General features: G+C 53.8%; 1 protein-coding gene across 3 annotated transcripts; it reads right to left on the reverse strand.

Moving 5' to 3' along the window:
* Nucleotides 1-261: 261 nt before the first annotated feature.
* IDH3A (isocitrate dehydrogenase (NAD(+)) 3 catalytic subunit alpha) lies at nt 262-14,174 on the reverse strand. Of its 3 annotated transcripts, XM_045448532.1 has the most exons (12): nt 14,062-14,114; nt 10,615-10,677; nt 9,059-9,160; nt 8,436-8,519; nt 7,135-7,249; nt 5,836-6,023; nt 5,003-5,136; nt 4,186-4,288; nt 4,024-4,088; nt 2,679-2,763; nt 2,083-2,235; nt 262-1,567 (listed from the first exon to the last, which is right to left on the reverse strand). In XM_045448532.1, exons 4-12 carry the CDS (start codon nt 8,457-8,459, stop codon nt 1,484-1,486), a joined length of 951 nt encoding a protein of 316 aa, XP_045304488.1. In that variant the 5' UTR covers nt 8,460-8,519; nt 9,059-9,160; nt 10,615-10,677; nt 14,062-14,114; the 3' UTR covers nt 262-1,483. The 3 variants fall into 3 exon arrangements, with proteins under 3 accessions (XP_045304488.1, XP_045304486.1, XP_045304487.1); XM_045448530.1 differs by lacking the exon at nt 9,059-9,160 and having other exon boundaries at nt 14,062-14,174; XM_045448531.1 differs by lacking the exon at nt 9,059-9,160 and having other exon boundaries at nt 10,639-10,677; nt 14,062-14,160.
* Nucleotides 14,175-14,565: the final 391 nt, after the last annotated feature.

Raw genomic sequence — 14,565 nt, forward strand, 5'->3', positions numbered from 1 at the left:
AGAATTGCCGGCGAGCCCCTGACTTTTCTTGTCAGTTGAGCGGGCGGGACTAGTCCCGAGAGGCGTGGGTGTTTAACCCGGGGGACAGCGTGCCACAGGCGTGAGACCGTCGGGCAGGACGGCACCCGGGGGGGCTTTGTGAGAACGCGCCGGCTTGTGCCGGAGTGTCACCGCCATCCCCCCCCTTCGCCCCAAATGCCTGGAGCCGAGATGGCCTCTGGCGGCTCACCAGGAAACAGGTGGAGAAAGGGTACACTCCAGGCAGTTCTGGAATTCTTTATTAGGGCGAACCCGAGGGTCACTGGTAATTAGCACAATGCAACAGAAAAGAGGAAGCTGCGGCTTAAACAAAGTAAAAGACACCTAAGACTCGGGTCTGGTTACGAGCCTAAAAAAGCACCCAGTCAGTGAGATTTGCTAAGAAACCCCTGTGATCTGGGTGCTCTCTGCGAAGCCCCCGGGCCTGCGGTGCCACACGAAGGGCAGTCTGTTCGTGAAAATAGCGACTGCGTGTCTGCCGTAAAGGACAACGTGCTGCTGGGGGCGGGGGGGGGGGGGGGGGGGGGAGGGCAGGGTCACAGCTGCGCCCAGCCCCCACTGCGGGTTCCTCTCTCACCAGCGCTGGGGTGGGTGGCAGTGATTCGGTGCTTTGGGGAAGGGGAGGGGCAGCCACTGAGATAGGAAAGTAATGGCCAGCATCCCCAGTTAACTGGGGGCCGAAATATTCGTGGTCAGGCCTTCAGGTCGCTCCGGGCCGAGCGAGGCTCACGCCACAGGCTCCCATGGCCGACCCAGCGCCTCGCACATCCAGTGAAAGGAAGTCCCCTCCGCGCCATTAAAGTTCCCGCTACGAAGAGTACATCTGGAGAAACCGAATCATCCACACAGACGCCCGTGCGTCTTCCTATCCCACACTCTACCTACGTCTACATCTCGTATGGATTTCTTGGATTCGAGGTCTTTGTTCATACTCAGTAATTCACCTCCCTATCTACCTCCCACAGCACTAAGAGATAACGCCGCATTCACTGGTGGGCGGTGGCCTGAACTTCCCGGAACCCTCTCCTGTGGCCGTGTAGCTTTATGAGAATGTCCTCTTGTGCTATCCTGCCAATATTCCATCTTATTCCTATTATGTTTTTCATAAACCAAGGAAAACAGGGTTTTCTTTAAAAAGTTAGATGTTTTCTCTTATTAATCCTGTATCGTATTTACAGCTGAGGAAAAACCGTTTTAACTGAAGTGTAAAATGATTAACATGGCCAATGATAGAGTCCACTGAGAGCTTACAGAAGACGCACACCGGACAGACACGTCATCAATAAAACGGGCCCTCAGGAAAAGTCCTCGGAGAGCAGGCCCAGCACGTCCCTGCACCCTCCACAGAGATCTGGTTGAGAAAAGGCCGATCTAGAAATGTACTGTCAGGAAAGAAGCAAACCGCATGTGCGCGTGATGGACGCGGGCTCCACGCGCAGGAGTTTCAATCCAAATCTCGAACTCGACGACAGATTTCCTCCGTGAAGTCTGAGCACTTGGCATTGCCTCCTAGATCTTTTGTTAAGCTCTGAGAAAAGAAAAACAGCCAAGATAAAATGGATCCACACCCTAAACAAAGCCAGGAGGCTTTTCCAGAAAGCCCCCAGGGGGATGTGGGCCCAGCCAATCTGGCGCCCGCTGGACAGGGAGGCCCCCACCCCAGAGGACCAAGGCCCAGGTTAGCGCTCAGGGCACCCTGAGGAGGACACAACAGGGTCGCGACAAAAGGAGGCAGGGAGGCTTTCCAAAATGTCCCCTCTATCCCTACAGTACACGTGGGAAAACACTTGGTTATGTTGGGGAGGAAACGCTGTCTAGAAAAATGAGCTGACTTGACCCAGATCGTACACTGACCACGGGACCCGAGGCCTAACTGACTGTGGCTCCCAGGCCATGGCTCTTCTGCCCGGGTGTCTCCGCGTCAGCACTTCCCAACCCTTCCCCGACCTGACACGCGGCTCCCCCCACGGAAAACGCACAGGCAGCAGACACAACGCGGGGGGACGCGTCTGACACGGCCCAAGCACGGACGACCGCCGATACCTTCCCATCCTTAATTGTGGCAAAACACGCAGCCTCGACCCTGGCGGCGTGGTCGGAGAGCCCCATGTGGCGCAGCATCATCACGGCGCTGAGCAGGAGGGCCGTGGGGTTGGCCATGTCCTTGCCCGCGATGTCCGGGGCGGTGCCGTGAACCTGCCCATGGGAATGGAAGCATAGTCAGGGGGGGCCCCCGCAGACAGCACTCCCCTGGGGACACAGGGCCCGGCCACCTTTCCTCACCGACGAGGGGAATCGCTGAATGGCTACCGTGCCCATTCAGCAGACGCGGGTCTGAAAAGGCAAGTGTCAGAAAAAGAGCCAAAGTAAGGGGGAGAAAGTGCAAACGTAGGGACTAACCATCATGCCCAACTTTCGGGAAGATGCTCTGAGGGAGGACGCCCAATAAATAACACGGACACAAAATAAAGAGGGAAGTGAATGAATAAACCAGGCTCACATGACAAACCTACACAAAGCGTCAGTTTCTTTTGACAACAGGGAAAACCCATCACTTGGAACCTATTTACACAGCCAACCTGCCAGGGGCTCCCGGGCTGTGCGGGTGAGTCCCGCCTCAGGCCTCACCAGGGTCTTACCGACTCGAAGATGGCGACCCCGTTGGCTCCAATGTTGCCACTTGGTGTCACACCAAGGCCGCCAATCAATCCCGCGCACAGGTCACTGGGGGCGGAAAAGCATTTTGAGGGTGTTCTGAAAAGTGAAGCTTCTCACCCAGCACCCAGACTTTGGTTTTTAACTACCACCCTCCACCAAAGGGCACGGGGTTCCTCGGAGAAATGGCCAATCCCGGACCACAGTGAGAGATCCAGGATAAGTCCGCGGCATCCTGCTGCACCGGAAAGCAAATGGTGGGCCGCGTCCAGAGGACACAACACAGCTCACAGGGACCCGCACCGGCCAGGATGGGGTGACCCGAGCACCAATACGATGATGGCTGTGGTGGTCCCGCCCACGGTGACGGCCACGCGTCCAAGCGGAGAAGTACATACGCAAAGAAACAAGCTTATGCGCACACAACGCCAACCAAAAGGCCCTTTCTCCTGCTCACCCTCTTCCACCAAATCCTCCACCACATCACGAGTGAGACTCAGGGGGAAACAAACGTGGTATTTTTCAAAGACAGACCACCGCTGCCGTACCTCCAGCCCCTCCTGCAGGACCCACTTGGAGGGGGGCCCAGTCGTTGGGGCTGGACACTTTGGGGTCTAAATCGAGGCTTCCCGAAACTTCCAGCTAGTTACTTAAGGTTCTCTGAGCCTCAGCTGCCTTATTTATAAAACGGAGGCAAAATCTATGCTATGGAATTGTCAGGATTAAATGATATAATGGGATAAAAGAACTTAGCAATGACTTTTAGTCAAAAGTTAGTTGTTGTCCCTCTAGGTTTAGCACTTCTGTGAGCAATGTGTTGAAACTCCTAAGGCCCAAGTGAAGGAGCTAGGAACGTAGGAGTGACGGCCAACTTTGTGGGGGGGCGGGCAGCGAGGGCAGCCGGGGAACCATAACGTCGGTGTGGTCAAACGTCAGCACCTGGGGGCTGTGGGTGCCGGCACACAGAAGTCCCTGTACCTTCCGGCAACCTTTCTGTAAGTCTGAAATTGTGTCAAGTGTCACAAAAATTCTGAACAAATGACCACTCGCTAGGTGGCTATACATGACAACACGCTGAAATCACTCAACCAATAAAACATCTCAAAACGGGAAAAGGGACTAATCATTAGGGAACAACAGCCCAGAGCCGATTTGGCAAAGAAACAAGTGACCCTCCCAATGTGTAATCGCTGACACGGCCGCCTGAATCACGAGGACCCGTATAACACACGCTGTAGTTCATGGCACCTGATCGAAACTCTGTAAGCCACGTTTACTTCAGGACATTTATAAATAAACGATAGGCGGAAAAGGCGTAGTCAGACTCACCTGAGGATGTCTCCATACAAATTCGGCATAACGAGAACATCAAACTGGGACGGGTCTTGGACCATCTACGAGGAATGCGTCGGTGTGTTTAGCGATCAAAGCCACAGCCCGCGCACGGGACGCACCGCAGAAGGCAGCAGGCAAGGAAGCGGGTGTACTTACGTTCAGACACACCGTATCAAGGTACATCTCGTTAAATTTAATATCTTTACAGTTTTCAGCAACTTCCCTGCATTTTTGCAGAAAAAGCCCATCTGACATCCGCCTGCATTTAATTAAATAAAAACTGTTGAAGGAAAGACTTGCAGAAAGAAAACGGATCAGATCAAAGAAGGTCAACAAACGTTAGTTCCAGAAGCCCAGATGTCCGATTTCAATTACAGTAAAATTGTTTTTCAGGCAGTTAATAAGACACAAACTGAAAATGTCTGGGGATGTTTCCGGAAGCACAAAAGGATACAAATATAAAATAGTTTGGTCATAATAAAGACTATTATCTTTTAACAGTCTTGTCTAGCAAGAATTAAGAAATGTGTATTCATAAAGTGTTAAAATTGCTTTAAAAGACTAACTCATCGGATCATTTAGTTGGTTTTACTATCATACATGCTCAACACCTCCCCGTCCGCCCTGGGGAAACTGCTTCTGCACACACCCGCCTGGCCTTAGGCGGAGTGGGGGAGGGGCTCGCCCGTGAGGGGAAGCCGAGGGAACCCCCCGGCACTCGGTGGTCACCGCAGAAACGCTCCCGGTTCTGCCTGGACATCAGCGCCCCTGCCCTGTGACTCGCAGCCTCGGCGGAACAGCCACAGTGTCTGGGGAGCCCGTCTCCAGCGTCTCTGACAGTTCTCAGGCCCGCCTTATACCCCGGATCCTGAGCTCCTGCCCCCAATCTGCTCCATAACCGGGAGAAGGAAGGAGAGCCGGGCCTCTGCTCCCTGCCCACAGCGAGCGGGGCTCTGCCTGGCCCAGGACTCACATGATGTTGGCCTTGTGCACGGCCGTGACGTTGCTGCGATGATTGTTGCGGGCGTACGCAAAGGCGAACTCGGCGATGCGCCGGCTGGCCTCCTCGGTGATGAGCTTGATACTCTGCACAACCCCATCCACGATCTGAGGGAGAGGGGGTCCTGCCTCACCGGAACGGCCGCACTAGGCCGCTGGCAGCGAGGGGGCACCGCCACTGGGGATGTGCTCACACAGTGCCAGCTGCCACGGCTCGCGTCGTGCACGTGGGGTGTCGCCGGGGCCGATAACATCGACCCCGGCCCTACGAGGTAGGGAGAATAAGGCCCACTGCACAGATGAGGAAAACAGGTGCAGAGATGGCCCCAGGCCCCAGGCCCCGCCTGTGAAGCCGAGGACTGTAACCTGAAACAGAGGACACCCCCCGCCCCCCCACCTGCTGCCAGGCAAGGCGGGGCCAAGGCAACTGCCCTCGCCTCCTGGGGGTCAAGGCGAGCCGTCTCTGCCGGGTGTTCTCAACAACTGGGGGTCTGAACAACTGTCCCAAGAGCACAGAGAGCGACCCCAGTAAGAATTTAAGTGTGGGGGCGCCTGGGTGGCGCAGTCGGTTAAGCGTCCGACTTCAGCCAGGTCACGATCTCGCGGTCCGGGAGTTCGAGCCCCGCGTCGGGCTCTGGGCTGATGGCTCAGAGCCTGGAGCCTGTTTCCAATTCTGTGTCTCCCTCTCTCGTTGCCCCTCCCCCGTTCATGCTCTGTGTCTCTCTGTCCCAAAAATAAATAAACGTTGGAAAAAAAAAAAAAATTAAAAAAAAAAAAAAAAAGAATTTAAGTGTGGAAGGAACATACCACATGCTCAATGCCACTGTATTCTCCTTCTGTGTTCTCTCGGATGGTGACAATGTTTACGTCGGTGTAAGGGGTTTTATAGCCCTCGATGGACACACACGGCCGCACGTTTGCATAAAGGTCAAAGGTCTTACGCAGCAATAAATTCATAGATGGGTGACCAGCTGCTATTGGGGTCTTTAAAGGGCCTGTGATAAAGAAGAGAACCCGCATGACAACAGGGCACGTTCGGGGGTGTTTCTTCTTTTTGTTCTTTTTTTTTTTTTTTTTTTTTTAAGAATTCATTTCCAAGTAATCTCCACACGGAACACGGGGCCCGGACCCACAACCCTGAGATCAAGAGTCGCACGCTCCACGAACCGAGCCAGCGGGCACACCTTCTTCCTTCTAAACACAAGTACCTCACGATTACTGGAAATTCCAGTTTTCCTTTGTTTTACTTTTCGGTCGCAGCTCAGCTAGGGTCCTTCCTTCGGGGGAGAAGTAGCCGTGCGGTCGGTCTAACGTGCGTGCCCACGAACAAAGGGCCCAACGAGCAAGGGTCACCTGCTAACTCCCCCGGGCTACTCCGGAGAAGGCATCTGTCTCTAGCTTTACCCTCTGCTCCGGTGAAGGAGGAAGATCCGCACGGAAGTTTTCGGGAACATCACTGTGCACCCGCTGGTGGGGGACCAGGCTCCAGTGTATGACCCTCGCCACCATCCGGGAGGTGACATCGCCCTTGCTGTCAGTTAAAAGTGAGCAGGAAAACCACAACCAAGAGAAAGAAACTTGCCGGAGCCTCCCGGCGGTCAGTGGCAGACAAGAGATCGCGACTTGGACCTGTCTGGACTGAAAGCCTGGGCCGAACGGCGTCTGGCACACGCCAGTGTTTTGAACCATGACCTGAAGCGCATGCTAATTAGAACAGCACCGAACACATGAGAAGTATGCACAAGATAAACCCAGGTGAAGATAAACACGTACTTTCATCTGACACTGGCCAGTAACACCTTCGTGTTTTTACTGGGGAGAAATACGTCCCCAGATGAAAACCACGGCATGTCACTGTAAGTTGCTTCGTGTGGTGACAACATAACGTGGAGAAGGCGTCACTACGATGCGCGCCTGAAACCAGTATCGTGTTGTGTCGGCTGTACTCCGGCAAAAAAATTTGGAAAAGGAAGTAATAAGTAAATTGCTTCAAAAAAAAGGGTGGCTTCACTTGAACACGGTCAGGCCGTATTTCGCTTACATGCATAAACTTTCAAAAATGTAACCGCTGTAGCAGAAAGCCACAGTCGCCATCGGATCCACTACCTTTCAAGCCCATCTTGTTCTTATCCATGGACTCTTTGGCTTCTGGAGGGATCATCCACTTTCCTCCGGGTCCCTGGATGGCGGTGACATTCCGCTCCTCCCACTGAATGGGCGCCTAGAGGCGGCACAGAGCACAGGAAGCTGCAGAGTGGGACTCACACGACACTGGTTACAAACTGCTTCACCTGCCGGTGCAGCTGGTGGAAACGTACAATAAAGGTCCGGAAAGTTCCTGACACGCGGGAAGAGAGGTTATTCTCCGTGCTGCCCTGTCCGGTCCACACCTCACCGACACCTGCCCACTTATGTGTTTTCACTACTCTTAATGCGGCTAAAATTAGAATATCGCAAGGAGCCGAGAAACATGGTCGGCGGAAACACGACACGGTCCCGACACGCGGACGAACCTAGCGGTCCTTGTGCTGAGTGAAGGAAGCCAACAGAAGACGGCATGAGATTCTATTCCTGCGAAATGTCCAGAAGAGGCACACGTAGGGGCAGAAAGTAGCCGGGTAGCCACCTGGGGCCGGCCGTGGGAGGGGAGGGGGCGGACGGTGGGGGACGGGCAGTGACTGCTAATGAGCCCAGGGTTTCTTTTGGGTGGTGACGGTGCTCTAAAGTTAGACACGGTCCTGGGCTCGTGTGCGCCTCGCCACTGGCTTGGACCGCACACAGCAAATGGGGGAACCGTGCAGTTCCTTGGGGACTCCGCCACCAGGCGAGCTCCATCTCCCCTGTGGGGGGCGTGCTTTGGGGAGCAGGGTATGGACGGTTCAGACCTGCCCCCGTCCTCCCCCTGCACGTGACAGCACCTGGCAGCTGTAACTGCCCTAACTGAGCATCGTGTCGAATAAAGCCCAACGTCCCCTACCCCCGAACGAAAGCATTTTAAAATATCTACCTGCGCGGAAGGCTGGGCTGCTAGAATAATCACACCTCATGCAGGATGGTGACACCACATCAGAAATTCGTTTTCACCTCTGAAAATCTCCTACACAGTGTTTTGCAAAATCAGTTCTATTCTTCTCGGCGGGAGGGCACATACTGAGGAGACAGGTGGCCTGGCAGGGCTCAGGGACCCACGCGCACGGCCGCTCGACACTGGCCTCTTGGCAGACGGCGGAGCCGGCGCACGGGCTTGCCGTCCCCAGCACGAATGCTGCTGACGTCGGTGTTGTGGCGATGGCCACACGCCTTCCCGCGTCGCCAGATGGGACGGCTGATCCCGAGGCCACGGACTCCGGCCGGCTAAGACAAGTTTTCTGCGAGCATTACCAAAGGTCGTTTTCAAGTGCACTTACCTTGGCAGCATCAAAAATCTTCATAACGGCTGCCGAGATCTCTGGGCCGATGCCATCCCCGGGAATTAAAGTTACCGTCTGAACCTGAGTGGAAGAGATCGCCAGAGAAGACAGGAAGAATCAATTTTTGACGGTCTGGAAAATCCCCGACAAAGAAATCGGCTTACGGGGGCCGGGGGGGGGGGGGGGGTGGTGTCTCAAGAAGACCCAAAGGCCTTCAAGAAAATAGGGGTGCCTCCCAAGAGCTCACCGGAACGGAGGCAAGAGTCAAGAGACTCAATTCTACTCTTTACCTGAGTTCGGAGGCTTTAAAAAAACTGCGGTGATGCTCTACAGAAAACAAAAATAAATCACAGAGTAGACCTCCTAATTCGTATTTTTTTTTTCCAGACAAGCTACAAAAAGCCCAATTCATTCAAGTCTGTGAAAGCAGAGAGAACAAAAATTTCAACCATGTTCTCTCGCTGAAATTCAGAGAGTTTCTCAGGAAGGCAACCGCTCTCCTCTCCACTGGGATCCTGGAAAGTTAGGTTTCTCACACAGTTTGCTCGGTCTTAAAAACACTTCAGACACATTTCCAGAACACTGCTGGGGTCTGTTTCGGAACTCAGAGAAAATCAGACTTCCGGTCACAAGCGGATCCCCGCTTCTCTGAGCTCCTCTGTGAAGCCGGCTCCTCGAGGACAAATGTCACCTAACTGAGCTCAGCGCAGCTTGTCTGTCACCTGTAAAAACAGCACACGTGCTCATACCGGCAAAGTCTGAGTTAGACGCGGAAGGACACGAGTGTCTGTAATGTGACGCCAGTGGTTTATTTTTTCAAAGGCTTCGAACAATCAAGCCAGCATTTCAAACACAGAAATAAAAGGGAAATGATGACAGGATTTCAACGAGTTAAGGTAATATTCAGACCCTCTCTCCCTGTTTGGAGACCCTACATGTCATTAGGTGGGGCCTTTCTCTTGCCTGGGGGTCTGGCCCGGGCGACGGTCCCCGGTCCGTTCCAGGTCTAGTCGTCTGTGCTACCTTGTTTCAAACCACTGATTCGAGTTTCCCTCCTCTTCCGCCTTCCACTGCAACCCACTGAGCGCGTGGACGGTTTCCCAGTTTTTCTGTGTTAGTGAAGAAATCTTCTAAAAACTTAGTTCCTCTTCTTGTTTCTTTCAAATATAAACCCCTCCCCACCAGGCTAATATTTTTTACACGTGGACGGCCTGAAAATAAATCATAGCGGAGAGCAATGATCTTCTCACTAGCTTTCAGAAAACGTGTGAAATGCCAGCTTGGCTGTCCGTGAGCTAGGAGTGCAAGCCTCATTCTGTGTCTTCTGCACACGCAGAGCCAAAAGAACCTTCTGGCTTCTTGTTCCTGTTCTCCCAACATGTAACAATAAGTGTCGCCAGGCCACCAGAAGAAATCCCCATCTCTTCCACGGACCAGAGAGCGACCGGAGCGAAAAGGTACGAGGACCTCATGAACCCTCACAGAGTAAGACGTGATATGGGAGAACAGGAATTGTGAAATCCAAATCAGAGTCTGTAGCAGGGGGTAAAATAAAACCAAATAGGAACTCCCTGACCCACAGTCTTAGAAGGCTCTAAAAACGTGGTATCAGCCTTTAAAGCGCCGAGTTCTAACGCCGGGGATTCTAAAGCGGCAGATTTAATGAGAAATGGATGATCCACTAACGCGATCCTCTCTGAAGGCCGAGGAGGGGAGCGTGGGCCCACGGGGCTCACAGACGTGTGAGCTGCTCCTCGTTAGTGGACCATGTACCGTGTTCAGGGAAGCCCACAAAATAGAGATGCAAAGCAGGTTTTGAAGCTTCTCAACAATTTTCTCTCAACTTGGACTAGTTTTGAAAAAAAAACCCGTCTTACAACAATGAGATTGTGAAATAAAGTAACAGGTTCAAGGGCCATTTCAATTTTTAACAAGACTCCTTTAAGATACTAACGTGACAGGCTTACGAAGCCAGCTGTGATGTAATTCTTTTAAATGTGCAAGTGGCCTGATGCATTCGTGCGTGTGAGCCAGTGCTTTAAGTATCCAGGAGAAGTATGGCAAATTTTCCTTAATTTGAAGTAAACAGAGACAAGAGACCGTATGATAAACATGTTAGAGCACCTTTCTTGAGAAACTTCTAAAAGGAAAAAACGAAAGATGTAATCGTACTCACACCACCAGCGAACCCTCGGGTCACCTGTTTCTGGTTGTGCAGCGCCCCCAGCAGCCGAGAGACCTACGCCAACATCAACAAAGAAACGTCACTCACAGAACGAAACCACTCGGAGCGAGAGGCACAGACCAGGCCATTTCCCAGGGCTGACAATGTTACAAGTTTGCACGCGTATATTCAGGAACTTCTGAGGAGTAGTCTTCTCGTGTATCAGCTCAATGTGACAAGCTACCTCAGATCGGAAAACCTAAGTGTTCAGTTTACCTTCGCTTTGAAAATTTAAGTACTGAATCCTTTCAACGTGGATTTGAGGCATATGAGTTGTCAAAAAGTGTTCAAGGTGGAATGAGACTATATACCTTTTTAACTCAAACACTGGATTTTTCTCAGATGATCTGGAAGGTTGTTTTTTTTTTTTAATTTTTTTTTTTTTTCAACGTTTATTTATTTTTGGGACAGAGAGAGACAGAGCATGAACGGGGGAGGGGCAGAGAGAGAGGGAGACACAGAATCGGAAACAGGCTCCAGGCTCTGAGCCATCAGCCCAGAGCCCGACGCGGGGCTCGAACTCACGGACCGCGAGATCGTGACCTGGCTGAAGTCGGACGCTTAACCGACTGCGCCACCCAGGCGCCCCTGATCTGGAAGGTTTTATGTCAACATTCTCGACTACTGCTTCAAGGTGGGGGTACCACATAATCACTAATTTTAGAGCTGGAGGAGTCCTTAAAAACTCCAGAGCCCAGTCACTCATCACACAGGTGGAGTCATTGGTGTCTAAAGGGTCAGGATTTGCCTAAGGCCACAGAGTGACCAGAGACCAGAATTCAGGTCTCCTGACTCCCAGGCCAGTGCCCCTTTAATTACACATTATGCCTATGCTTCTCGCATGAATATTTAGTATTTACTCTTTATAATAACAAAAAAATCTAACAAAGTTGACTTGATACTTGGGTCATACAGAATGAAGATTTTAAATAAGTTACTTATTTTTTCTCACAACACAGGTAACATGGTCATTACTGTTAATTGCCGGGAAAGGGACACAAAAAAAAGAAAAGTCACCTACCAACCCCACTAGCCCAAGATGGTACCACTGGTGTACTGTTTTCCACTTAACACTCTTAGACACCAGAAACAGAAACTTTAAAAGGTCATTTTGAACTTTAATAACTCAGTCACTGAACACTGGGACAAAGTCCTACTACATTAGCATAAACAGAATACAATCAAAGAAATTGAGTACATCAACCAAAGCTACCAAAAGCCGTTAGAAGTTTTCAAGGTAACTTTTTTTCACGCTGGATACATAAGTGAAGACACATCTGTTACGTCCTATCTTAGTGTTTCCTTTTGGGGTCACTTCCCAGGAGGCCCGAACCTTTGCTGTGATACTGGTATCTACTAACGAGATGCCAACCAACAGCCAAGAAGGTATGAACGAGCGGTATTCTCCCACCCGGCGTCCACGGTCATCTGCCTGCACTGAAAATACAAGATGGGGCCAGATCCAAAGAGCACTCAATGCCAAAACCACTGGCAAAAATGTTAATCCTGGAACATGATTCACCCGCGGACAGATGGCTGCTGGAAGACAGATCTGCCCGAGTGCTTCCCCTCCCCACCCCTCCCCACCCCAGAAAGAGGGGAAGGACATCCATCCGGAACAGGCCCCCCTCCCATCTCCGTGACCAAGACCCAGCTTCAGATGTGGATCCACAAGCACCTGGGGATCCCCAGGGCCCAGGGCAGCTGGGGGCTCACAGCAGGTGCTCAATGAATATTTTTTGGAGAAACAAAAGCCTGCTTCAATCACCTGTCTGTCGGCCAAGTTCTCACCCCGCAAACGCCTCTAATACTTGCAACCAGTCCGGTCGGCGTCTGTCATCTGTCCTATGTGATCTTAGAATAAGGCAGGAATCGTCCAAGTCATTAAAATGACCCAGAACTCTAAGCAAGATTTTTTCGAGCACAGGCTGGCTTGTACTTTACAATCTACATGTTAGTTTCTACAGAACCTGGAGAGAGGTGTCAGTGGCCCTTTGCAGATAAGGAGCCTGAGGCCGGGACCTCCGGTCCTTCTCCTGTCACAGCCCCTCACCTCCTGTCACCTTCCTGCCCAACTCAGACATACAAGTACAGTGTGGGGCGCATGGCTGGTACTCTCTCAGTAAGTGTCTGCTGCAGGGAACTGGCTTGTTGTAATCATAGCATGTTAGAACCAGAAAGGTCTTTAGAAACCTAGTATTTTCTCAAAATCGAGCCTTTTTTAGGAAAAAAAAAACAATTCAAGTTGAAATCACTTTTTTCAAATAAAAACTTGAATGGAACCCCAATAAAGGAACTGCTCTGATTGAAGCCACCCTAGCTCAGCGTCTCCCACATCCCGGGGCGTCGGTCCAACCCCCAAGGGGAGAAGCGGGCGGCACAGAGGTCAAAGGCCTCACAGCCAGTCGACGTCAGAGGGGAACATCTTCTATCACGCTGGGCCCCACACTCTGGGCAAAGCGCACTTACCCGCACATCCCTCACCAGGTGGGCTGCTCAGTCTACCGTCTGAAGGCATGCATGGTGAACCCGGTGGTAAGTGGGGCGACAGGGGCACGAAAGCCACTCCACCTCTGGAGCAAGTGTGGCCTAACAGTCACCGTCACACACAAGCCCAGGTCTGAAGAGGCTAACCAAGCAGAACCGCCGTCTGCTGGCGAGGGCGAGCTGAAAGCTTCAGATCTGTGTGCTGCTGCTTTCACACCATTTAACCTCCACAACTCGGGGAGCAAGCATAGGTGTTTCACAGATGGGTGGGTGCACACACGACCAGGGGCGTTAAGTCATCTGCTCAAGGTCATACAGCCAATCAGCGGCACGGCCCGAATTCGAACCTAAGACTCTGGTGTAGGCGGCGGGGAACGAGGCAGCGAGGCCCCTGCGGCTGCCCGCAGCTCCGACACCGACTCCCGCGTGACCTTGAGCGGCAGCATCCGCAGACGCAGGCTGGCTCCGCCGGGGAACCGGGGAACTGCGGGGAGCCCCTGAAGCCCCTCCCGGCTCCGGCTCCGGCTCCGGCCCCGGCCCCGGCCCCGAGCTGCCAAGGGCACCACAGCTCTCGAGGTCGCGGCTTTCTCCCCAACATCAGCGGCGGGGGGCTCGGACGGGGACTCCCGCGTGCAGGAGCCCCGCGCCCTCCGAAGGGAGCACCGCGTGCTCCCGCGAGCCCCGCGCCCACACCCCGGCCCCGCCGGCCGCGCTCGAGCCTCCCCGGGCTCGATGCCAGGCCCAGCCCGGCCCCGGCGCGGCGCTCGCGGGGGCACCCGGGCCCCGCCGTGACCTTGGCCGGCCCCGCCTCAGGTGCGACCGTCCGGGCGCAAGGCTGCCCACACCGTCCGCGGCCCCGGCGCCCGCACCGTTCCCGCCCGGCCCGCCGCCCGCCGCCCGCCCGGCGCTCACCTTGGAGATCCACGCGGGACCAGCCATCGCGACCCTCCTCGCGCCGCGACGACAGCAGCGGCAGCAGTGCGCAACCGCGCAATACGGCCCGGGGCCCCGCCCCCGAGTGACCACGCCCCCCGGTCCCCGTCCCGCCCCCTGCCGGCTCCGCTGGCCAATCGCCTGGCTGACCTCGCGGTGACGCGCGGAGGCGCGACCCGGAAGCCACCCAGCGCGCGTCTCCAGGAAGGCCCCACCCTCTCCTCGCGGCTGCCGGCCTCGGAATCCGTTGGAGCTCTGAGCCTCCGACTGCCGGCGTCCAGGTCTGGGTGGGCGGTGGGCTCCCTGCTGCGGGCGCCCGCGCCTCCCCGAGACTCGCAGGCTCAGGCTACGGCTTCTCTCGCGGAGTTTGCAGTCTTGTGCAGGTAGATGGGACGGCTCACTCGTTCCACAAATGCTTATTGTGTGCCGGCTTCATCGACGGGTAACCCACGGACCCGGGGGTCCGATGGTCTGTAGTGAGCG

Source organism: Leopardus geoffroyi, chromosome B3, assembly GCF_018350155.1.
Source record: "Leopardus geoffroyi isolate Oge1 chromosome B3, O.geoffroyi_Oge1_pat1.0, whole genome shotgun sequence".
Classification (NCBI taxonomy): Eukaryota; Metazoa; Chordata; class Mammalia; order Carnivora; family Felidae; genus Leopardus; species Leopardus geoffroyi.